General features: G+C 38.6%; 1 protein-coding gene across 1 annotated transcript in view; it reads left to right on the forward strand.

Moving 5' to 3' along the window:
- The window catches only part of RNF180 (ring finger protein 180), a 65,043-nt gene extending 62,773 nt beyond the window's left edge, over nt 1-2,270 (forward strand). Inside the window, exon 7 of the mRNA XM_087815384.1 lies at nt 1,282-2,270. Coding sequence (XP_087671510.1) covers nt 1,282-1,481 — 200 coding nt within the window. The 3' untranslated portion in view covers nt 1,482-2,270. The remainder of the gene's footprint in view (nt 1-1,281) is intronic.
- Nucleotides 2,271-26,199: the final 23,929 nt, after the last annotated feature.

Below are 26,199 nucleotides of genomic sequence, written 5' to 3' on the forward strand. Positions count from 1 at the left end.
TGAGGAGAGGATAATAGGGAGTGCTGGGGAAACTGGAACCTGAATCTACACCAAACACAAAAATTAACTCAAAATAGATTAAAGACCTGAAACTGTAGAACTCTGCAAGAAGACAGAGGGCAAGCTTCGTAGCATCAACCTTGACAATGACTTTTTGCGTATTACCACAAAGGCTCAGTCAACAAAAGCAAGAATAAACAAGTGGGGCTATGTCAAACTAAAACGCTTCCATATGGCAAAGGAAACAATCCAAATGAAAAGATCACCTATGGACTGGGAGAAAATATTTGCAAACCATTTGTGATAAGAGATACTGGAAATTGGCTAAGACTTCAGGTGATCTCACAACAAAAAAGTCATAATCGTCATTTCACCATATAATTATATCAAGTCATGTTTTGTACCTTAAATGCATACAATTTTTATTTTAAAAAATAAACAATAATTTAGGCCTGTTGATCAAAGAAGTTTGACTTTAAATAACTGCACTAATCCCCAGGTGAATGTGACCTAGTGACCAGAATAAGCAGCCTAATCTAGAGCTAATAGTTAATCTTACTCAGTTGTTACAGTGGGTGAACTAGAACCTGCTTTCATCTTGAGCATTGCAGAACCTTTTATCATTGAGTTACTAGCAAGTACTAGAATTAATCTTTTCTGTTCAGTTTATTGTGTTTTCTTCACGCACTAACACTAATAAGTACAGAAATAGAGGAGGCAGTAGATAAGTAAAAAGCAACGATTAATAACCAGGTTATCAGTCTTTAGAAAATGAATTTTAGTTTTAGAAACTTTTGAATTTACATATTAATCAGCCAACAAAACCAGGTTGCCACTGGGAAGTGTATACTCAAGCTCTGAATAATTGGCATGTAAATGTCACAAAGAAAAAAGACAGCATTTCACAGTGAGAGGTAGTATTTCTCAGAAATGTTACATTCATTTAGTCATATCACTTGGACTATTGTTTACTTTTGAGAGTTGCTCTCTATGTACCAACCAGTCATTTAAATAGACATATAATTAGAAATTTATAAAAATTAAAGCTAATTTTATTTCATTAATTAGTTCATTGAACTCTGCTGATTTTACTGCCCCTACCCTAAAAACCCTTAACTAAAAGAGACTGCTGATAGTTGCTTATCATTGGGGAAAAACCTGTCAGGAATACAATGACCACCGAGTGGAATTTGATATGCTCAGTTCATAGTGCATCGTCCTGTCTGATCACATGTCTGGAGTTGAAGGGACTTTAAAATAGCGTGTTCATACCTGTTCTAGGCTTCCACAGACGCGCGGCCCCAGTTACCAGGAGGCAGTTCCCGCATGGTGCGCACCGGATGGACTACCTGCACTTCGAGGATGACAGCCGTGGGTGGTGGTTTGACATGGATATGGTGATCATCTACATTTACTCAGTGAACTGGATCATTGGATTCATTGTTTTCTGCTTTCTTTGCTATTTTTTCTTTCCATTTTAGGAATTTTCACACCTTACCACAGTTGAACAATCACGGGTGATACAGATAACAATTGCTGAAACATTTTGTAACTGTGCTTTGAACTTTTTATAATGTTGTATTATATAAAATGTGGGTGTTTATAGGAAGTCCGAGAATAAGTAACTTATTAGTAATTTATTAATGTTTTTCATGTAACAAACTAGACTTGATCTATCTAGCTCTTAGCACCAATGCACTATGAATTTATAGTTGTTCTTTGTTTAGGATTTGTGGGCTCTAATTTTACAGTCTTTCATACTTACCTTCATTGTAAAAACTGTTTTCCTCCACTTAAAAATAGTAAAAATACAAAATAAAATGATAATATGGATATGTATCAGAAAAAATATTTAGTCAGTCACCACTTATTCTCAGGCAAATATATGCATTCGAGATAAGCCACATTCTCGGGCACTGGTCCAACAGGGTATATTCTGTTTTGGTTTCCAGTCATCCCTAATTATGCCCCTTTCTATTACCAAGAAAGCTGGCTGTCCTAAGACCTAAGAGAGCTTTAGTGCAACATTTTTAATTATTACAAGAACAAAATAGTAAGTATTAAAAAAGAGACTAACCCCCACCAATAGAAACTTAGAGAAATATATTAATACTTTTTGAATTACAAGATTACGCACCCAAAGAAATAAAATTATTGACTGATTTTCAGTAGTCTAAAATAGCAGTGCATGTCCAAACTGTAATCTAATGATTCATTTAACTATAAGGTTGTCAAATACATAGTAAATGTGCAATAAAGAGTGACTTTTACATTTTTATTGTTACGTGATTTAATGTCTGGAATAAAGAATTGTTGGAAATAGGCTTCTATTAGATTTATAGAAAGAAAACATGGCATTTATTATTATTACAGTAACCCTTGGAATTAGATTTTTCCTTATTTAAAAAAAAAAAAAAAAAAAAGCTCTGACTTATCCCAGTGTGGGAAAGAATTGGGGCCAGTATCCCAGTTTTAAGAGTGTGAAAATGGACACACAGAGAAGTAAGCTTATTTGTCTCAGTCACTCAGGTGGTCTTTGTGTAAACCTCGGACAAAAGTTTTTATTAGGAACTACTAATCCATAATTCCTACACTATAATGCAATATACAGATTTTTACATAAGGTAGGTGAATCTCTCAGGCCACTAAAAATATTACCATCATCCAAACAAATTGGGATGGATCAGGCTTCAATAGTTCAGCCTATAAAAAGTACAAATTTGGCCTAATTATAACTGACTTTTATAATTATTTGAATAAAATAATTATTTGAATAAAAGCACTTAACGGATGGTATGTGATGTTCTAAGAAATATGGAAGCATGGTACAGTTTTTATTCTATAACTGTTATTGTGTTTTAAATCATATTTGTGAAAGAAAACAGTAGTATGCATTAGACATGAAATTCACAAAGCAGAAAACTAAATATAATTTAGAAACAGATCAACTTTTGCTCAGAGATCATAATAAAATATATAAATTATGCTTGCGTCTTGTGATATGTTACTAATATGAAAACTGTTGTAGACAAAGCTCAGTATTACCTTACAAGAATAAAAATTGCCATATATAATCTCTAATTTATTGTTCAAAGTAAAGATAATATAAGGGGAAATACTGCCCACCTGAAGTATATGTCAGGGCTGAAAAAATTTTTAAAACACATACGGGGAGCAATATTTTAGGAATTTTTAAGTGGAGTTTGCTCCAGCCTTTTCCCAGGCAATTCCTGTCTCATAAACTCTAGGAAATGTGCCTTCATTCATTCCTAAATTACTTAGAAAGTTAATTTTAATTATTCTTGAAGTAAAATAAAGTAAGTAGTAGTATAGATACATATTTCTCAGAGAAATAATGTTGATTCTCAGTATATATTTGTTAGGTCAGTGATACATATCATTTTAGAGAGATGTATCTATAAACTAAATGCAAATATGTAATAAATATAAATATACATTATATTAAATAACTATAATACTCTTAAAAATAAAGCATAGTCTGCAGGAACATTTTAACTGGATTGACTATGTATATTGATTGATAGCTTGACCTGAGAATTACATCATTTGGCATGTTGAAATTAAAATTAAATTTAGAAAATATAAACTTTTAATTTTACTTTAAAATATTTAAAATTTTATACAGACGGAGTTAACAGTCGCGAACTATTAACTCAGCATTTTCTAGAGCTACCAGTTTATGAGAAGCCAGATGAAACTGGAGTTGAAAAGAAACCCTTCTCCTGGTATGTATCACACAGCAGCCATTAAATAGGTGATTGTTAAATGTATCAATAAAATACATGAATGAGCTTTAGAGTTAAACAGAAAAGTTAAGGTTCTTACTGTATCTTTCACCACATGAATTACATAAAACTCATTTTCCAATAAAGAACAAAGGTAAGGAAAATCCTAAAACTAATCGTGTACTACAACATTTGCCCTAATTAATACTATTTAATAGTTTTCACTTTCTGAGCTATCACTATTAACAATTTATACTTCTACTAAACTGAATTATGGTGAAGGTTAATTTTAAACATTTTTGCACATTTTTAAAAAATGCTCCAATAGAAGTACATTTCTGAATACTTTCAGCAGGTGATTTTTTTTTCACTTTAAAAAAGCAAATTCACAAACTAACACCAATTCATTTTATATTCAGCAGAACCTAGGTAAATTTAAATTAAATAAACTATAAAAGGAATCAGAATTTGTGTTATGCAGTCACCCTGCCACGGTGAATCACCAAATTCAACAGTGAAAACCCCACACTATTTCTGTGTCTGCTGGTTACTAATGTCGCTCTAGCATTAAATACTAAATATAACAACAGAAGCACCATCAATTTTGCTTCTACCTTGGAATGTGGCTCCTAAGATAGTTGTAAGGGCATGACAAAAAAAAGCCAGTTAAAATCTTCACTTAAATGTCTTCCATAAAGCTAAGTGAAGACACAGATTTATTTTTAATCCTCACCTGAGAATATATTTTTTTAATTGATGTTAGAGAGAGGAAGGTGGTGAGGGGGAGAGAGAGAGAGAAACATCAATGGATTGCCTGCCTCCCCCACATGCCTGGACTGGGGATCGAACCCGAAACCCAGGTATGTGCCCTGACCAGAAATCGAACCACAACCTTTTGGTGTATGGGACCACGCTCCAACCAACTGAGCCACCTGGCCAGGGCAAGACCCGGATTCTTAAAAGCTTAATTTTTATCTCGATCACTTGTTAATGAATGACTTACAGAGGAGCATTCTCCAATTAAATGCAATGACAGTTAAAGTGTTGTTCTTAGAATTCTGCAATTGAAGCCAGAGGACAGGACACTGTCATACAGCACAGTGTTCTAAGGTCCTGAATACTTTAACATGCTCAACTCTTTCTTGAAAAATTCCTGATTTTCAGTAATTTACAATGTATGCGTTCAGTAAGTTCTATCGATGTATGCTTTTCTCCAGAGTGTATTTATTTCCTTTTTCTATTTTATGAAGATAACACCTATAATAAGAATTCCTTGTCCACATGTCAGTTTTTACTTTTTAAAAATAGATCCTGTGAGAATTCTCCGTAGGAAGTATCATTAGAGCAGGGCATTAACTACTATTACAATAATATGTATCTACCGCAGTGTTCATTTCTGTCACGCTTCCACTTATAGTCAGGAGAACAAATACTTTAGCGTTCCCACTCTTGGTTAGTACCTCTCACAGGGTGCAGTAAATATACCTTGAGAACCATCTTTCTTATTTCAACGCTTCTAAAAATAGTTATTGGACTGTGGTCACAAAGCTTAGCGTCCTTCCCACACACATAGCATCAATGTATTAAGAACTGTTAAGACACAGTCCTCCTAAGTTTTTGTTACTCTTTCACATTTTCATAAGTGTAAGAGCCTCCCCCAAAGAATATCTAATAAGTAAACAGACTGCCCGCTAAAATGCACTTTTATTGACAGCATTGCAAGAGACGATACTGCTCATGCAAGAACCTAGCGAGTGTTTCAGTTGCTTTACAGGTGCCACCTTGTCCACCAAGAAGCCATTAAGAGCCAGAGGGAAGTGAGAGGGGCAGCAGCTAGCATTAAGGAAACGGCTCTGTATCTCAGATACTTTGCTGGTCACATTAACATTTAATCTCAGTACACTTTGAATAATTTGATGTTTACAGATGAGGAAGAAAAGTAATGTGAACAAAGTCAAACAGAAAGTGATGGATTTGTCTTCATTTCTGACCGATTGCAAGACCTGTACTATCTACACTGTGAGTGAGAGCCGATAACTGTCAGTATCACGTTGAATATTCACCGAAGCAACCTTGGTGACAATCCTGCTAAAGCAGCGCCGGGGGTGAGAGATGGTCTGAATCAGGGATGCAGGCAGGAACTACTTGCACTGTGTTTATAATAATTGTCATTGCTTATACCAATGAAAAACTCCTTAATATCTTCAGGACACTGTTTGGTACGCCAAACCACATTTGATAATAGTTTTCACTCTCTGGGCCAGCTGTGACTGATGTGAGGTGGCTGCCTAGAGTGCTTTCTTGAGCGGGATTCTGAGGTGACAGCTTGGCTCCCCTGACAGTGTTCCTGGAGTATGGGCAAAGGAGAGGGGTGAGGAAAAGCAATTCGTGCCAGCTACTTGCCATCCTTGGGTAAGGGTGCAGGAAGGCACTCGTTTCAGAAGCAAGCCTTGCCATTTTTTGAAGGGGGAAAAATGTAGTTTACTGACTATACTTAATAGCACTATGACATATACTAATTTCATTCTGAGCTGTAATTAAGAGCACACTGCTTTCCAGCCTGACTTCTCATTTTGCCTTAAAACAGAAGATTAATAGGAACTTAGTTGTGAATTACATATCAGATTTTTAAAACATAATGATGTAGCTAGAATGTAATTTAATTTTTCATTTCAGAAAAATTTAAACCCATGTCATTAAAAAAAAAAGCTCAGTTCTGGTTTGCAAATTCTGTAGGACTAAATGGATGCTGCTGGTAATATTTATTCGGGTCCCAATATTTGAAGGTAAAGCAGGAAGACAGTATAGCAATCAGTCTAGATCAAAAGTCAACCACAACAAGGCTTCTTAAACCTTCATATGCCTCCATCAAATCCCGTTAAAATGTATATTTTTCAGAATGTGTAGGGCAGGCCTAAGATTCTACATGGGTAATAAGCTACCGCTCTTAGGATAACAAGGAATTGAAAGAAGCTCAAATAAAAAGAAGGCAATGAATCTTGCTTTCTTGTCATTAAAATAGCAGTGTCCCAAGAGGACAAATTTCTCATTATTTTGGCGTTTGAGAGTTGTACTAGACTGGTCATCCATCATACAGGAATTATAATGAATGATGCTATAAATAATTTCAGATAAATCTATAGAGTATGCTTCTGAAATTATTTGGTGGAGTTTTAAGGCTAGGTTGCAATACATAAGTAGTTTATTTAAAATCCACAAATCAAAATTTTTTCCCTTTATTTTTAAGGGAAAAAAAATATTTCCCCGCTTTTCCCTATTTTCTCCCATTATCCACCCTTTGGCCTTCATGGCTCTCCAATATATTTAAGTAGAAAAAATGAGATTCTATTTTCCACTCATCATGTCACATCTGGAGCTATAAAATAAAATACAGTATGGCATTTCTGCTCACCTCTAATTCTTATTCTACAGCGTATCTGCAAAAATCAAGAGACCTCCTTATAGTCCTGGCTATATGACTAAAATTTACTTAACCTTTCTTTCTGCATTTCCCTCACCTGTAAAATTATGCATTATGAAACAGAACTTCCTAGGATTCTGCTGGGATAAAATTCAGTTCACAAGAAAATTAGGGAACATCTAGAAGTTAAGAAACAGTTTGTGCAAAGATAACGCAATATTTACAAATTACATTATTTGATGTGTGCAAGTTATTTAACCTCTCTCATTTTCAGTTTCTTCATTTATTAAAAGGAAAAGGAAAACAATAGTGTTATGGATTAAAGGAAATAATGCTAGTGAAAGCAAACAATAATTGTGTTATTCTTTCCCTTCTCTTTATTTAAAAACTTATTTTGAAGGAGCCACAGAAAAGGTCTTATTTAAAAAGATATTAATAAGTACAAATACCCTATTGTTCATGTACAACTAGAATCAATTAACCACCAACTCAATCTTATATTCCCTTAAGCTGGCAGCCATAGTACAGCAAAGGACTGAGTCATTACCTGGGCCATTAGGCAGAATTGGATTATAAGTCAAGTTGTCTCGCCAACAGAATGAAGGGCTGCTGATGTGCTCTCACTTTATTTCACACAGATTTAGTAGCATCGTGGCTCATGGCTACTGGCACATGGCCACACCAAGAAAAACATCTTACTGAGAAATTAAAGCAAATGCATTGGTCTTATGCTAAATTTACTAAATTTACTCTGAACAGGGAAGAGTATGATTTCCTAATTTTGATGTTATTCAGAAGCTTTTGTTCAATTAAATATTTGTTATCAATTTTGGTACTTACTAATTTTCTTAACATTTAAAATGATTCTGATGATACCTACTTGCAAAATTTGGGTCACAGAATTTTTTTTAATGTTTAACATGCAAAAGTACACTGTTTTATTACCATAAATTCAATCATAAAAGAGTACTCATAGTAATTTTTTGCACTTGTACTTTGTAGGTGCAGCGTGCCATCCCATGTCAATTCAGGGCTAAAGGAGCCTCATTTACTTACAGCTATGACTTCATATAACAGTACTACAAACATAGTAATCTAGCCAGTAAACCACAGTATCTAGTCACAGTACATCACCGAGCTTTGTCTGTGGTCATAACCCTCAGATTATCATACCAAATTATCTTGAAGCTCATCAAACAACTGTTACTAGATTTATTTCCAAAAGTTTTTAACTTATACATAAGACAGTAAAGGTCTTGCAGATTAATTATAAAGCTGTCGACTGTAATTGAATAAAATAATCATTTCTTTCATATAAGGCTATTCTTGATGTGATAAGAAGAGCTGTTTTTTACTATTCTGAAGTCATTGTCAATGCTTATATTTTACCACACTCAGGTATTTCACAGCAAATTCTACAGTGTTTTTCTTTCCTAACATAAAACCATCTCCAACAAAGTACAAGTTGTTTTCACAAAATCTTCCAAGTTTATTTTTCTTCTACATTTGAATATGTTTTCTCATAGAAAAAAAAAAAAAAAAAAGAGTTATTTGGATTCTCAGATTAGTCCATAACATTCCATACAAACTTATATAATGTATAAGCATAGCACTAATACAACTTTTCAACTATACCTAACCACCACCTAGAACATGAGTTTTTCTAAAAGCTCTAGACACCTGGAATATGTTCAGCAGCAACACCTACCTCAGATGTAATAAGGTGACAGATAAAGAGAGGAGCCCCCAGAGTGTAAAAAGCATATCTAAATAATAGAAAGAGGGTTAGGTTAGCACTGTCAAAGATATGTGTCATGTGGGCCACATACGTAATTTTAAATATTCTAATGGACATCTAAAAGTAAAAATAAGTATTAAATTAATTTTAATAAATTTAACCCAATATATTTTAAGTGTTATCATTTTAACATAATCAATATGAAATTATTTTAGAATTAGTAAGATATTTATTGTCTCTTTGTATTAAGTCTTCAAAATCTTGCATTTATTCCACACAGCATATTGCAATTTAGATTAGCCACATTTTTAGCGCTCAGTAGGCACATGTGGCTAACTGCTGGCCATTGTATTGGTCAGCACAGCCTTTTATCAATGTATCAATCAGTTCAATCAGGGAAGGAAAACCACAATGTGTATTATGCTATGGAATAAGGAATTTACTGTAGGAATTAGACATTACACAATTGTGGGAAGAGCTAAGGAATTAAAGGTCCTAGAGAAAAGTCCTAAAACATTAGAACAGGGAGGTTTCAGGGAAGTGTGGGAGCTAAGCTCAACCAGCTGTTAAAGTGGGACCACAAAGAGGAGCTGGGCTCTGTAGAGCTGTTGGCCTGCTAAGGCTACTGTCTTCATGCAGCTGCTTCTGTCAACCCATAGCCAGAGGATGGGTGGTGGGCCGGCAGATGTTCTTGGTCCGAGGACCAGCAGTCAGGGAGAAGAGCTGAATGCAGATCAGGGGAGAACAAGCCCACAGTGGCACCTGCTGGCCTCCCCACAGCATCCTCTTGGCTCTCATCACAAAGACCTTCAGAGTTAATGGCAGCTGTTTCCCTCAGCCTTTCAAATCTTACGCAGATTTCTCTTTCGGCCAACTCTACATGACACCGTACAGGAAATGAAATTCTGGGAAAAGTGTTTCCAACCTAGCTAAACAGGCAGGGTACAAAATCACCACCCTGGAGCCATATGAGAAAAGGATTCTGAGAACAGTTTCAGCTTAGCCAGGCTGACACAGTATAAAAGCAACACACCCAGCCAGGTGGGAGCAGTAACAGGCAGCTGCAGGCTGAAAGTCACCTGTGACCCATATTTGTGTGGGTGATTCTACATAATTGAAGGAGGAACTTAACTTCTATTCGATGCTAAATCCAGGGTGGGGCAAAAGCAGGTTTATGACCTATGGGCACAGACAATATTGTGGAGAAGGGGTGGTGGGGATGCTGGCAAAGGGGAACATCTATAATACTTCCAACAATAAAGATACATTTTTTTAAAAAGTAGGTTTACAGTTGTATGTGAAACATTTTATTTATTATACAGTTTATTCTTGTCATGAATTATTGTATTATTTTCCAAATGGACATCTGTGAACCTACTTTTGGCCCACCCTGTATATTGCCAGATACTATCAAGGTGCTCTGCATATAGTTTTTTGTTTTTCACAACAACCCCAAAAGACTTCTATTACTATGTCCATTTTATAGACAAGAAAATTTGAGCTAATAGAGGCCGAGCAACTTTTCTAAACCAAGTGTTACAGCCAGGAGTCTAATCCAGATATGCCTCGTTCTAGAGGCTGTATTTTTTCCACTAAACCTTCCAAGAAGTCCAATTTCGACTTCTCTAACACTAGCAGAGTTAAACAAAAATTCAGAGGCATTTCTCCACAGTGATATTTGAGGTCCCAGTGATCTGCAGCATGTCACGATGTAGGTACCTCTTAGGTACCTCTTCCACAGGGAAGGCTGAGGTGTTGCATCTGACCCTCCTACCACTAAAAAAGAGGCACATACTCGTGGGTCCTCTTCAAATTTGGGAGGTAACATATACCATATTTCGATATGCTATGCTGACCCATTCACAAAATGACCCAAGAAGCTGCCAGTATCAAGTGGTTCCAGAGCAAAAGAAGGTTCTTCAACAGGCCCACACTACCATGCAGACTTCTCTGTCATTTGGGCCACATGAGCCAGCACATCCAATGGGGCTTGAACAGTCAGTGGTAGGTGGGGTTGCTGTGGGAAGCCTTTGGCAAGCTTCAATAGGTAAATCTCAGCACAGAGCCTTAGGACTTGGGAGCAAAGCCACGCCATCCTCTGTGGATATTCTCCTTGTGAGAAATAGCTTGTGACCTGCCCTGAGCCTTAGTAGAAACTGAATATTTGACCATGTGCCACTAAGTTACCATGATCCCTGAGCTACCCATCATGAACTGGGTGCTGTCTGACCCACCAACCCATAATGTTGGGTGTGCACAGCAGTGCTCCATTATCAGGTGGAAGTGATATATATGAGATCAGGCTTGAGGAGGCCCTGAAGGCACAAGTTGCATGAAGAAGTAGCCCAAATGTCCATGGGCCCTACTCCTGCTACATTACTCACTCTCAGCCCATACCTGTATCTTCATGCCTAAGACCAGTTGACTGAGGAAGAAAAAACTAAGCCTGGTTTACAAAGGATTCTGCATGATTTGCAGGCACCACCAAAAAGTGTGCAGGTGAAACTACAGCCTTATGTCTGCACATCCCTGAAGGACAATTGTAAAGAGAAACCCTGCAGAACTTCAAGCAGTGCACTAAGTTGTTAATTTTCCTATAAGGAGGTAAAAGTCTATGCTAACTAATGGACTGTGATATGACTGTGTTTGTATAAATATTAACCAAATAGTTTGCTTTCCTTCCCTGTCTTATACTCTTATCTAACATGTGTTAATAATAATATAGTAAGAAAAAGAGCAAATTACCAAAAAAAACCCCCAAAACCCCCAAACTGGGCAACCATCAGTCTATTCTCTGTAACTATGAGTCTGTTTCAGTTTTGTTTGTTTGCTTTGTTCTTTGGAGTCCACATATGCATGAGGTCATGTGGTGCTTGTCTTTCTCTGCCTGTCCTATTCATTTAGCACAATACCGTCTAGGTCCATGCATGCTGTCACAAATGGTAAGACTTTGGGAGGAGGAAACTGTTCCCCATTGACAAGGCACTGCTTACTATCCTGAAGGATAAAAGCACATGATTTTCTTTTGGTTTTCTCCATAAAGTTCCCAGCCACTTTTCTTTTTTCTTCTGAATTTTTTAGGCAACCTCTTTCATACCATTTTAGATAGCTACCTCGCCTGAGTCCAGAAAAAAAGCATTTAAAATAACAATATAAAGTAATTCCTGAAAGTGGGGGGTGCGGGGGCGGGGAATCTACTACCAAGAGATACACATCCAAGAGAAATTAAAATGTAGGTCCACACAAAAAGTTGTACATAGATATTTATATGTTATTTAAAATAGACAAAAAGTAGAAATAATAAAATACCCATCAACTGGTGGATAAATAAAATGTAGTATATACACATGCATATACACACACACACACACACACACACACACACAGTCTGTTCCCTAGGCTCCTTTTTGGATCAATGTAGAGTAAGTGCAACCCTCTAATGAAGGTCATGATTTCTATCAGCTGATCTTTCCATGGACTCCTCCCTTCCCCTTTCAGGCTTAGAGATACCTCTTTATACTATACACCATACTAGTATTGTCTAATAAAAATATAATTCTGATTTTTCTAGTAGCCACATTTTTAAAAGAAACAGATAAATTTTAATATATTTAACAAAATAGTTTCAACATGAAATCAATATAAGACATGACTGGTGAGGTATTTATATATATATACATATACATACATATATATATATATATATTTTATTGATTTCAGAGAAAGGAAGGGAGAGGGAGAGAGAGTCAGAAACATCAGTGATGAGTCACTGATCGGCTACCTCCTGCATGCCCCCTACTGGAGATCAAGCCAACAACCCGAGCATGTGCCCTGACAAGGAATCGAACTATGACCGCCAGGTTCATAGGTTGATGCTCAACCACTGAGCGACACCAGCCAGGCATGACTAATGAGATATTTTTAATTCCTCTGTTTTCAGAGATATTTTTAATTCCTCTGTTTTCATACCAAGTCATAGAAATCCAGTCTATATATTAAACTTACAGAACACCTGAGTTCAGACTAGCCACATTTCAAGTACTCAATACTGTATTATCCTTTCCTGATAGTTTCATTTCCTCTTCCCCATACCTTTGTAAATAGTCCTTTTATTAAATTCTCCTCAAATTACCAATGTGTCCTCTATTTTCTGCCAGGATGAAACTGACATACATGGTGAAATGCTTGATACAATGTTCAAGAAAAGGCAGTATGTAAAATTATACAATTCCAGTACAGTCTTAACTACATGAAAAGTGCACAGAAAAGGAAATACCACAAAATGGTAACATAAAATAATGGAATTAGGAATAATTATTTTCTGTTTCTAGGTACTTTTCTATACTCTTCAAATTGTCAAAACAAAAATCCAATATAATTCTTAGGAATATTGATAAGGTGGATATAACCAAAGGGAATTGACTATTCTAACCTTCTTATAACAGACCCCACCCCTAAAAGGCCTATAAAAATAAAATGAAATCAATCAAATATAGATTCATCGTATGAACAGAATATCAAGCAAATTGGAACTAATATCACTTAGAGCAAATCTATACGTTCCTTAGAAAGGAGAGTCAAAGACTAGAGGACTCAGACTATGCTGCTAGCACATGGGGTCTTTAGCATTCACAGTCCCCCTCTTTCCCAATATAGGTAAGTAGAGCAAAGTCAGCACATATGGCTCAATTCAATATTTGGACTAAAAATAGAAACCAAATATATACTGGATTTAAACGTGGAGCATTTCCAGATTCTGAATTCTAATGGTAATGAGTTCGGAACTTAGTCACTGGCAGATAAAACAACACAGCAAGCAGGTGAAAGCAAAAAAAAAGGACAGTTAAACCCCAGGACTGATTTATGCCTCTTTTCCTTCGTTCACTCTCTTTGTCATCATGTGGGGTTGGGAAGGATGGAACATATGGTAGAATTATAGGTAATCATGGAGGAAAACAAGCTGGCGGCGTAGGTAACAGCTGCCCCCGCCGCCTCCTGCAACCACATCAGAATCACAACTAAAACACAGAACCACCGTCACTCAGAGCCTCCTGAGATCTGGCTGCACAGAAGCCCCACAACCAGGGAGCTGAAGGAGCATCGAGACCGGGAGGAGGGGCGGAGACGCGGGCGGATCGGGGCTGAATCACAGAGACGCGGCCCCGGGCCTACCCCCGGTGCCGCGGTAGAAACCCGGGAGGGAATCTCGGCGGTGGGGGTTTCCCGGAGGAGGGAGGGGACCCAACCCCACAGCAGGCCCCCAGCCCAGGGCTCTGGGACCGGGAAGAGACGTCCCCACAACTCCGGGCTGTGAAACCAGCGGGGACTGTCCCTGAGGGTCGCGGAGGCTGCGGGAGCCCCAGCAGCTCCTCTAAAGGGCCCGGCACGGACTCACTCGGACGCTCCCTCTGAGCCCAGCGCCGGGAGCAGCCTGAAAGGACCCGGGACACTCGGGGGGAACTAACCTGCCTGGAATCCGGGCGAGAGCTGGAGGAGCGGCTTCCTCCCGGGCAGAAGGGCTGGCGGAGGCCACGGCTCCTGTGGCGAGTCCTCCCCGCACACAGCCGGCAGGCAGGCGCCATATCTGAATCGCCAGCACCTGACTCCCACCTTTGGCCCCGCCCCGTGATTCCCGGAGGCCCCGCCCCTCCCCACCTGCAGCTCATCCAGGCCATTTCCAGGGGCTTCGCTATGCAAGTGGCCTCTCGAGCCTCACGCTTAGGACTTTCCTAAAATCTCTCAAACAAGCAGCAGCAGGCCCCATACGGCTTGATAAGTGGCCCCAGGCCTGGCACTAGCGGCAGCTGCATTGGCTCATAGCTTGGCCTCTCCTGACACCTCCAAGCCCAGCACAAGTAGCAGCCAACTACGGTTTGCTGTGTAGCTCATGCTGGGTGGCCCTGGGCAAGGCACTGGCACAGGCTGACTTTGCACCTCCCGGGAGGCCCCAGAGACAGTGCACCTGGTGGTCAGACTCGACCACGCTGGATTACAGCCCTACCACCTCCACGAGTGACACTCCAGGGGCACACTTGGTGAACACCAAAGCTCCACTGAAGTAAATCCTGCTCCATAGGGGTGTCTCCAGCACAGCAGCTCTCTGGCTGTAGTTGCAGCTGGTCCTCACATCTGATTGGCCTGGGGGTCAGTTCCTCCCAGGGACGCCAACAGCAACCAAGGCTCAACTACAACAGGACAGTGCACACAGCCCACACAGGGGAGCACCTAGAAGGCCCAGCTCAGGTGACTGGGGAGGCTGAGCCACTGGTCCCTACTGGACACCTACCACACAAAGCCACTCTACCAATTCCAGGAGACATAGCAGCTCTACCTAATACATAGAAACAAACACCTGAAAGCAGACAAAATGCGGAGGCAAAGAAAGATGTCACAAAGGAAAGAACAGAAGAAATCTCTAGAAGAGGAACTAAATGAATTAGACCCAAGCAAGCTAACAGTTCAGAATTTTGGTTATAAGGATGTTTAAGCAGACTGTTAGGGAAATAACTGAGAAAATCAATAACATAATAAAGTACCAATTTGATATGAAGGCTACAGGAACTGAAATGAAGAATAATTTACATGGAATCAACAGCAGAGTAGAGGACGCTGAGAATCAAATCAGCAATTTGGAACATGAGGAAACAAAAAACACCCAACCAGAAGAGAGAAAAAAAAAGAATCCAGAAATATCAAAATAGTATAAGGAGCCTCTGGGACGACTTCAAGAGGCCCCACATTCATATTATTGGGGTGCCAGAAGGGGACGAAAGAGACCAAGGAATTGAAAACCTATCTGAAAAAATAATTACAGAAAACTTCCCCTACCTGGGGAAAGAAACAGACTTACAAGTCCAGGAAGCACAGAAGGTCCCAAACAAGAGGAACCCAAAGAGGCCCACAGCAAGACACATCATAATTAAATTGCCAAAGGTTAAAGACCAAGAGAGAATCTTAAAAGCAGCAAGAGAAAAGCAATTACTTACCTACAAGGGAGTACCCATATGACTGTCAGCTGATTTCTCAACAGAAACTTTGCAGGCCAGAAGGGAGTGGCAAGAAATATTCAAAGTGATGAAAAACATGGAACTACAACCAAGATTGCTCTACCCAGCAAAGCTATCATTTCAAAGCTATCATTTAGAATTGAAGGTCAGATAAAGAGCTTCTCAGACAAGGGAAAGCTAAAGGAGTTCATCACCACCAAACCACCACTACAGGAAATGTTGAAGGGTTTTCTTTAAGGAGAAACTAATGAACGAAAATATCTGACGAACTAAATAGAGCCAGAGACATTGACGCATGCAACAGACGATCATATTTCAGAGGAAAGAGGGAAGGGGGGTGGAGGGTGGGAAGAGATTAACCAAAGAGGTTATATGTATAACCCATGGACACAGTTAATAACGGGGTGAAGGCCTGGGAAGGGGGTGGGAGGGAAGTGGAGGGGATCAATTGCGGGGGAAAATGGGATACCTGTAATACTCTCAACAATAAAGATAAATTTAAAAAGTAAAAAATAAAATAAAATAAAAAATGAAACTAACCAGAAAATAACCCGACTCCTCTCTATGCACATTTTGATGAATCAACATATTGAACGACACACCTAAAAAGCTAATAAGTATTCTGTTGAGACACTCCCCAGAGACCTCCCCTAGGATTCTGGCTGGCCAAAGAAAGATAAAAAGCCTCAAGACAAAGGATTCGCTAGAATATGCACATGCCTTGTACCTTTGCTGTTTTTCTCCTAAACTCTAAGGGACCCCACGAGATTTGCAACCAGGGGAGCAGTGGGCAGCCTCAGCTTGACCTGGGCTTACCCCTTGAACCTGTTTTAAGGCCCCCTTTTCTCTGAATTTCTCCTATTGCTTCTTCTACCTTAAGCCTTTCCTTCGTTTCACTGTCCTAAGCATTAATAAATATGTTCACAAAATAAAAAAATAAAAAAAAAAGAATTATAGGTAATCATGCCCTTTAACTATTTGGCCTTGCCATCCTACCTACTCTTACCATAGACATTGCCTAACAGCTGGATAAAATATTTCAACATCTGTTTGTTCCCCAGATCAGCCTCTCCCAAACTCTTTCCACTGTCCAGTTTTACTGTAACAAAAAAAAAAATCAGAAACAACTTACATTTCTAATAATAGATCAGTTAAATAATAAAACAGCCATTGAATGGAATACTATGCAACCATTAACAGTGGTGTTATAAAAGATTATTTCATGCACTACAATATGAATGTACTTACTACCACTGAACATACATTTTTAAATTATTAAAATGATAAATTTTGTTATGTTTATTTTATCACAATAAAAAAAATTATTTCATAACATGGAGAAGTGCCCACAATGTGTTGGGTTTAGTATAGTATGATAAACCAGTGGAAACCAATCATTAAACAATGAGACTCAATGATACCATCAGTTCATTGTATAAAATTTAGAAGGACTCACAGAAAAAAACCCACTATTAACCACTATATAGATATATAGATATACAGATATCATAGATATGTTTGTATAGAAAATACAATAATAAATACAAGAATAAACTCTGTGTTTTGCTTACTTACAACTGTAAACCTACTTTTGCCCACCTCTGTATATCCCCAAAATGGGGTGGATGGATAGATATAGATCCTTATTAATATCACCCTCTATCTAAATTCCCTAATAAATTCAATGTAGGCAAATAATGTCCAGACCATTATCTTCGGATCAAAGTTCCAAACATTTCACCCCTAAAGTTCAAATATCCTTTTTTTTTCTTTACTTGTTATCTGCTCATGTTACTAAAAACAGCTGAAATGTAACTGGGTGCTTCCTATTATACCATGCACTTTATATGAGTATCCTGTTTAATCCTTACAAATACCCTGTGATGTAGGTGCCATTATTTTCCTCATTTTACATCTGATACAACTGAAGCTTGGACAAGTTAGTCATGTTTTTCAAGATCACTTATGGAGAGGATGGTAGAGCCAGGATTCAGATCTAGGTCCAGCTAACTCCAAAGCCCATGATCTTAACTACTTCTGATAACACTTCTCATTTTTGTATATGCACAAATAAAAATCTTACCACATAAATCCAAACCTAGCTTTGATTAAAATTTTTCCGATTCATTGAACAATCCTGTTAGCTCCCAAATACTCTCTCAGTGCCTATAAATCAATGAAACGGGATTATTCAACTCCTCTGTTTAGCTCAGCTGACACTGTCTTCCTAGGCATGTATTTCTCTACCCAATCTCTCATTTTATGTCTCAGTATTTCAGCATTATGTTGTTTCATGCTTCCAAGTGTTTACTCTTACAAGGGCCATCTGCTGAGAATCCATTTCCACTCCTTCCCAAACTCCTACTCTTCTACTGAAATTTAGCTAAAGCTTCACTTCTTCCAAAGCAGTGACTCCACCATCACTCTAGGCAACGGCTTGATCCCAGATTTGATGTCCCTCCCCCATGCTCATGCAACGTCAGAGGCGTATCTCTATTCCAACACTTTCTATATTTATTATAATTATATGTTGAAGTGACTCTCCTGAAGTGACTTTCTTACTCATTTTTTGTATCTCAGCTTTTAGTACAGTATCAGGCTATTGATAACTGTTTTATGGATTAATAAATTTACAGTGTTCTCCAAACACCATGGTCTTTATCTTTTCCATTTGCAGATGACCTTTCCTGTGGGGGAAAAATGGTAAAAGGAGAATTCCCCAGTTTTGTATTCATCCCCACCTTACATTGTGTATCATTCTTCTCTGAGCACCTATCAACCATCTATCTACAGATAATTCCTTCAACCGTGAACATGATAGAAAAAAATGTTTAAGAAAAAATCTAACGTGCAAGTAATTGGAATCCCAAAAAGAAAGGAGAAAGAAAATGGAACAAGATCTGAAGAGAGAGGACCAATAAGTTCCCAAAGCTGATTAAAGATATCCACTCACATATCAAGAATCTCAGTGAATCACAAGGAGGAAAATTACACACACACACACACACACACACACACACACACACAGGAAACACAGATGGCTGACATTGAAGCCCTTGCTAACTAGGACGGGCAGGGAGCTGCAATGGAGGCCCCAGGCTGGGGGGGGAGGGGGCTCGAAACTTGCAGGCTGTCCTCGGCAGGTATCCTGAGTCACCACCACCCCGTGTCCCCTCCATGACCCGACTGGAAGGTGGTGGCCCACCCCCAGAGGCACCTCCCTGGGCTCCTTCCACAAGCTCCTCCCACAGGCTCCTCTGGCTTTGGGTCCATGTCCTAAACTTTGTTGAAATAAGGGATGGTCAAGCCATAGGGCCCAATGTCTCCTGGCCTGTCCCCACAGGTCCTGGAAGAGGGTTCAGTCTCCAGCTCTGAGAGCTGAGGCTGTGCTACTGCGGGGGGCTGCTTTCCCCCATCCATCTCCAAGAAAGCACTGTGTTGGCCCCTGGGGGCCTGGGCACTGCTGGAGTGGACAGGGCACATGGCTCAGGGTGCCAACCGCTCCAGCTGCTTCCAGCTTGCCCTGTGCCTGCGGCCCGCCACCTCCAGGTGTCCCAGACCAGGCCCGTGGCTGGAGAGGTCTGGCCAAGGGCTGGGGACCATTGAGGGCTAAACCTTAGCCTGGGGCCCCTAATCTGTAAACTTCTTAAGATGCAAGAACCAGGTCTCAAACCAGCAGAGCTCATGGTTCAGGGAGTGTAGTCAGAGCTCGTTGCTTTAAAATCTTGCTGGGAAAACATTTTAGTCTGTGAACCTCACACCTCTTCTCTGTAAGGATTTTTGCCCTCTTTACAGAAAAATAGGCCATTAGTCAAGAACTCTTCACAGAAAACCTACTCTGCACCCACTTCTGTGGTTCTGCCTCCATCTCTCCGGAGCTCTCTGAAGGATCCTTCAATGTATCAAGTAATTCAAGGTAAACACCCAGCGGTTGAAAAGTCCAGGATACACACAGCCCTGGCCTTCAGGGAGAGCACGGATGCCTTCACCCCCATCCTGGTCCTGTGCTTTCCAGTCTTTGCCACAATCCTGGAGGCCCTTTTCTGCTTCTACCATAATTCTAATGTCTTTCCTTCTACCTTTATTTAGAATCTAGGCACATTACTTTTTTTCTGATTTAGAACATGATGCTTCAGTTGTAGTTTTCTATCACATGTAACGTTATGACACTAGTGAAAATACATTAAGGGAAACCTCGCTAAAATGGACTGGGGAGGCCAGCAGGGGGAGCTCTCAGACAGTAGCACTCCCTGTCAACTGCAGGAAAAACCTTTAAGACCCCAGCAGAATAGTCAGCAGGAAAGAATCTTTAATTATGGGCCCCAGCAGGAACAGATCCTACAAAAAACCGACTACCCCAGCAACTCAGCCAATGAGAAACCATCATTTTCCTGAGTTCACTTTTATCCAACCGAATTTTTTTCAAAACAACCCCTGCCAACTTCCCCCTTTTTCTCCATAAAATAACTGTTCCTCTCCTTTGTTTGACTTGCCTGTGGCCTTTGCCATAGCTTGTTTGTCCCAAATTGCAATTATTTGCTGTTCTGGAATAAATGTATTTTTTCTGGTAAAATAACTGACTTTTATCTTTAAGCTCATTACAGTAAAATGCTGACTTCTGTTCTGCTATGGGCTCTGATATTGCTTGTGAGAGTAAAGGAGCAACTAATGCTTATACTTAATTACATTTTGCACTAGTTATTAAGATGGAATCCCAGTTAATCAGTAATATCCCGTAGTACAGCAACCTCTTGGAATATATTCAATTGGTCATTTGCTCAATTGATCCTGGATTAAATACAAAGTAACAAATTTGATAAAATAAGAAAACAAGACTTGAACAAGTGGGCATTGAAGAAATTGAAATGGTAGCCAAAGATCTCTTCTCCCAAAAAGCTAGAGGACATGATGTTAACAGGTGAGCTGTGCAAAGCTGGTCAGCTTAGTGTGTGCGTAATCATGATTCCAAAATCAGATAACAGCAGAAAAAGAAAAAATTTTATACTTGATTTACTTATGAATTTGAGTATAAAACCTTTAAAAACACTAAATCCAACAGTACATTTCAAAATTACAATGATTAGACTTTATCCCAAGACTGCAAGTAATTCGCTAGACTAACACATTGACATATAAAACTGAGATAATTATGTCAAATGATTCAAAAACATCTTGGATAAAGGTAAGTAATATTTATTTAAAATTCATAAAAATTTAAAAAACAAATTGGTAAACCAGCAGCATCATTTTTCATAATAAACTAACTTTATATGTTCTCTATAAGATCAGAAATAAGACAAGGCCGACCCCTGTCACCACCACTGGAAACTCCCTAAGCCTTTGGAAAAGAATACCAGTCATTGTCATCTGTAGGACAGAACATTATAAGTCAATAAAATTGTTCCTAGAATAATTTGTAAAAACAAGGAAAATGCAAGGCTCAAACAAAAAGCAAGGCTAGAAAACTGCATAAATGTAATACAATGTTAAGTGTGTAAAAAATAATTTTTTAAAAAGTTGGAAAAAAGATTAATGGAAATTACACCAACATGTTACCTCTGGTTGTTTCTGGGTGTTAATATTATAGATAATGATTTTTCTTTTTCTTTTATATCATCTAATTTTTCAATATGAGCATATTTTACTTCTCTTAATTATAGCAATTTAATTGTAGATTACTTTAGGTTTTCTCGATAGATAGAATAATTCCTTTCCAATCCTTATTCTGTTTTATTTCTTCATATTACCATGTTGGCTGGGATCTCTAATTCAATGCTGATGCAAGTATTGATGGCAGACACCTTTGTAGTTTCTCTGATTTTATAGGGAACGTGTTCAGGGTTTCAGTAATTTTTCTTTTATTTCCTAGATTGCTCGTACACTGTTTATGTGAACAGCTATCAAATTTTATCAAATAGCTTTATCTGTTAAAAATCATCATATAATTTTTCTCCTTTAAGCTGATACTATGAAAAATTACATTGACTGGTTTTCTTACATTAAATCAACCTTTCATAGAAGGCATAAACCCAACTTGGTAATGATATAATAGCATTTTCCTACATAGATTTTGAAGGTATTATTTGAGTTGATTTTATTTATTGCATATGATATAGAGCAATTGACTCACTTGAAAGGATAAGAAAATACCATGATATTATTGAAAATGTTCTCTAATATGACTTCAAAAAAATTTTTCCTTTTTTCCAAATATTATTTCACAATGGAATACGGACCATATAGATCATTTTTGTGGGTATTGAAATGCAAGCAGCACTTGAAGCTGTGTTTCTTAAATGCAAGCAGCACTTGAAGCCCCCATGTCTTTTCCTATGTGGTAACTGTAGGAAGACAGTTCATACATAGGTAGATTTGAATTGCTAATGTTTTATGGTTTTGCATATATGTTAATAAATGAGATTAACCTATAATTTTCCTTTCTTGTACTATGCTTGTCAGAGTTATGCTAGTGTCATAAGTTAAATCAGGAATATTCTCCTCCTTATCTATATTCAGGAATAGCTTGCTTAAGATTAGAATTATTTTTTGCTTAAATGTTCGATGAAACTTGCCTCGAAAGCCATCTGGGGTTGGTATTTTCTTCCTTGTTGAAGAATTTTATCTTAATTTCTTAACATAAGTTTTTCCAAGGATTTTTCCATGTCATCTAATTTTGGAGTATATTGGCATAAAGTTGTTCCTAATAGCCTCTTACTGTCTTCTTTCGTCTGCAACATCTGTAGTAATGACCTCTTTTTTAAATCGCTAATGTTGTGTGTATGTCTCAGCTTTTATTCAAGTTTGCCAAAGGCTTGTAAAATGTATTAATCTTTCCAAAAAACCAATGTTAGTCTTGTCAATCTTTTCTATTGTCAGTCTGTTTACCATTTCATTAATTACTATTCTTATCTTTAGCATTTTCTTCCTAATATTTTCTTTGAGGCTTTTTTCTCTGCTGCTCTTTTTCTAACATCTTGACTTGGATACTTAGCTCAGCCCTTCTTCTGTCCTTATATAAACAATGAAGTCTGAAAATCACCCTCTATGTACTACTTCAGATTCATCAAACAACTTTAGAGTACTTTCATATCATCCAATATAAATATTTTAAAATTTATATTATGAGTTATTTGACACATTAGCGATTGGCAACATTCTTTTTCTTGATTTTCAAACATACGGAATTTTCTAGTTATCTACTGTTTGTGATTTCTACCCTAACTCTACTGAAGTCAAAGAATAAAGTCTGAACATTTCTACTCCTTTGAAAATTGTTGAAGCTTACTTTATGAGCCAGTATGGAGTTGATTTTCCTAAACTTAAACATTCTGTTGTAGAATCCTGGGCAATTTACTGTCCTATATAGATCTACATTACTATTGAATTTTTAACAGCTCAATCTCTTAATTATTGAGAAAGATATGTTAAAATCTCCCATCATGATTGTGAATTTGTTTCTTCTTTTAATTAGTGAATTTTTGTTTTATATATTTTGAGGTTATGTTACCAGGTAGCTTCCTAGTAAATAAAAGTTTTTATCACCATGGAGTGACTCTCATCTCACATTTATGCTTCTTACTTTAAAGTCTATTTCTCTGAGACTAATAAATCTATTAAGTTAATTTTGGTATTATTTGCATGGAATATATTTTCTCATCCTTTAACTTTCCACTTTTTTGGATCTTTATATTTACATGTGCTTCTTATAAACGGCAACTTTTAAGCTTTTAATTTTAAATTAACTACAAATTTATAGCAGTTGGAAACATACTACAGAGAGGTTCCGCGTGCCTTTACCCAGTTTCGCCCAATAGCCTCATCTTATGTAACCATAGCGCAGTGTCAAAACCAGGAAACTGACACTGACACAACGTGTGTGTATAGATTTATGTCATTTTATCACATGTATAGTTTTGCGTAACTACCAGGCCGTCAAGATACAGAGCTATTCCAACACCACAAAGATCTAAACGTACGAGATGATTTAGCCAACTGAAGCCTGTGTGGCACGATGACTTCGAAAGGAAGTGGCCATGCTGGCAGACAAGTGCCAGGACTACAGTCCGGAATGTCTGGTTCTACAGATGCAAAAGATGCCAGCAGGACCCTGCCCCTGCTTCCCACCCTGGCGGCCCCATTGTCAGGCAGGCTTTCTTTATGTGGTAGAAGGAGCTACGGGGAGCTTCTGGTTCCCATCATCTAGTTAGTAATTCTAGAAAAAAGAGATAGGCCCTTTTTAGCTTGGTCTCCAGACTAAATATTAAAAGGACACTGACGCATAGCCCTACCTTTGGACCAGTCACTCTATCTAGGGCATGGCTTCTTTGATTGCCCAAGCTGGGTTGCAGGCCAGCCTTTATGGTATGGGGAGTGGGACCCCATAATTGTAGGTCTCCCCCCCCGGCCATGAGAATCACATGGAGAGGAAGAGGCAGGTCACCAGCTCCCACTGCACCAGTGGTCTTGATACGTGGCCTGGGTGGACAGTCACTGCTCTACACAGTCTCCTGGAGAATCAACTATTCCCAGGGCTTAACCTTTCATTCTACCAGGCAGGTCCTCAGGCATACATCTTGAGCCCTAATCTCTTCACTGAATTTCAGACCTGGCGTTTATCATTACCTGTAGGACTTCTTCCACAAGAAGTCCCTTCTCGCATTATCACCTCGATTTAACACATCTAAATCCAAGTTAATTATTTTTCCACCAACCCAGATTCTCCTCTGGATTTTGATATGTCAGGCAAGGTCCCATCACTATTCAGCCTCCTAAATATAAAACTCTGGAGACATCCTTAGTACCTCCTATTGAGTCCCCTTCTGCAGTGTCTTCCACAACTTTCCTTTCCCACTGCTACTTTTGATTTCCAGGCCCTTATGGCAACAGTTTCTCTCATTGTACCCTCTGCCTTACCCATCTAAACACTGATATCAAATTAATCTTCTCAAACTAGTTCGATTTTCACTTCCAAAATTAAAACAAAATCAATTTTCTCTATAGTCCATAGGATATAGTCCAATACTTAGCCTCATATTTCAATAGCTATTATAATCTGGCTCCGACCCACTTTTCCAATCTACTTGATTACTATTTGCTTATATGCACCCTCTGATCCAGCCAAACTAATGTACTTAATACTCCCCATAAATACTATGTCCATTTGAACTCTCTTCCTGTGCTTTGTTCATACCGATTCTCCTGCCTTAAATGCTTTCCCCATTCTTTTCTCCTTATGTAAGCCCCACCTCTTTTCTTTATGACCCACCTCAAATTTCACTTTTCCCTGAAATGTTTCTTTACAACTTCAGCAATGTGCTGGCTCCTCCTCTGTGGGCACCCTGGCCTCCACTCATTCACAAAACGGGAACCGCCCCCTGCAGTCAAACACATCACTGTGTGTGCCAGGAGCCTGCTCAGCTCTAAAGCCAGATCCCAGGACGCTCTCTCCATGGCAGGTAGCACACTAGAAATCTGCACGTCTAAAATCAGTCTTGTTGCCAAAGGCCAGATGGCTGGCGAGGGCAAGTGTGTACACCAACGTGGTCGCTGAACTGCGGCTTTCTCTGCTTCCGAGAGTATTGGCATGGTCCCTATCACTGAACTTCTGCTTCAGATTTTCTTCAGCTCTCCAGTTCTTTCTGGAAAATGGAGCCAAGCTCTGTATCTGAACCACCTCTCTCTCTGTGTCCCCAGAATCTTGTTAAGCTCTTGTCAGCCTGCTTTTCTGTTCCTCTATCTGCTGGGAGACTCACTCCCAACAGGCTTCACTCACAGATGATCCTGCCACCCTGAATATAGCTGACCTTCTCCACTTCTGTTACTGTAAGTCCCTCTTAGACAGGAGTTTACCTTATTTGACTTTGTACCCTCAACAACTAGCACATAGTAGGTATGGGTCATGTTTTTTGAACCTCCTGCCGCGCCCCCCCCCCCAATTTCTGCTAATTAAATTAGACCTTCATGAATATGTGGGCTAATATGAATCATGCCAATTTTGTCCTGTGTCTTTGGACACAGGAGGGAGTTAATAGTTCCTTTTAATGCACAAAAAATAGTCAAGTAATAATAAAGACCTTTCCTTTTGAAATTTCTGGATAAATCAACCTTTATTTCTGTCTTATCTATTTCATGTGTCTTTCAGACCTGGTCTAAAAGCCTATTGTTACACCTTTTCCCTGACTAATATTATCATATAAGGTAAGAATTATCTTCTATCTGCCATTTGGGCCCAAAGTTAACACAGAATATTAAAGCAGTCGTTTAATTTTAAAAGTAGTAGTTAGAGCC

This window comes from Miniopterus natalensis, chromosome 3 (genome assembly GCF_054644295.1).
Source record: "Miniopterus natalensis isolate mMinNat1 chromosome 3, mMinNat1.hap1, whole genome shotgun sequence".
Classification (NCBI taxonomy): domain Eukaryota; kingdom Metazoa; phylum Chordata; class Mammalia; order Chiroptera; family Miniopteridae; genus Miniopterus; species Miniopterus natalensis.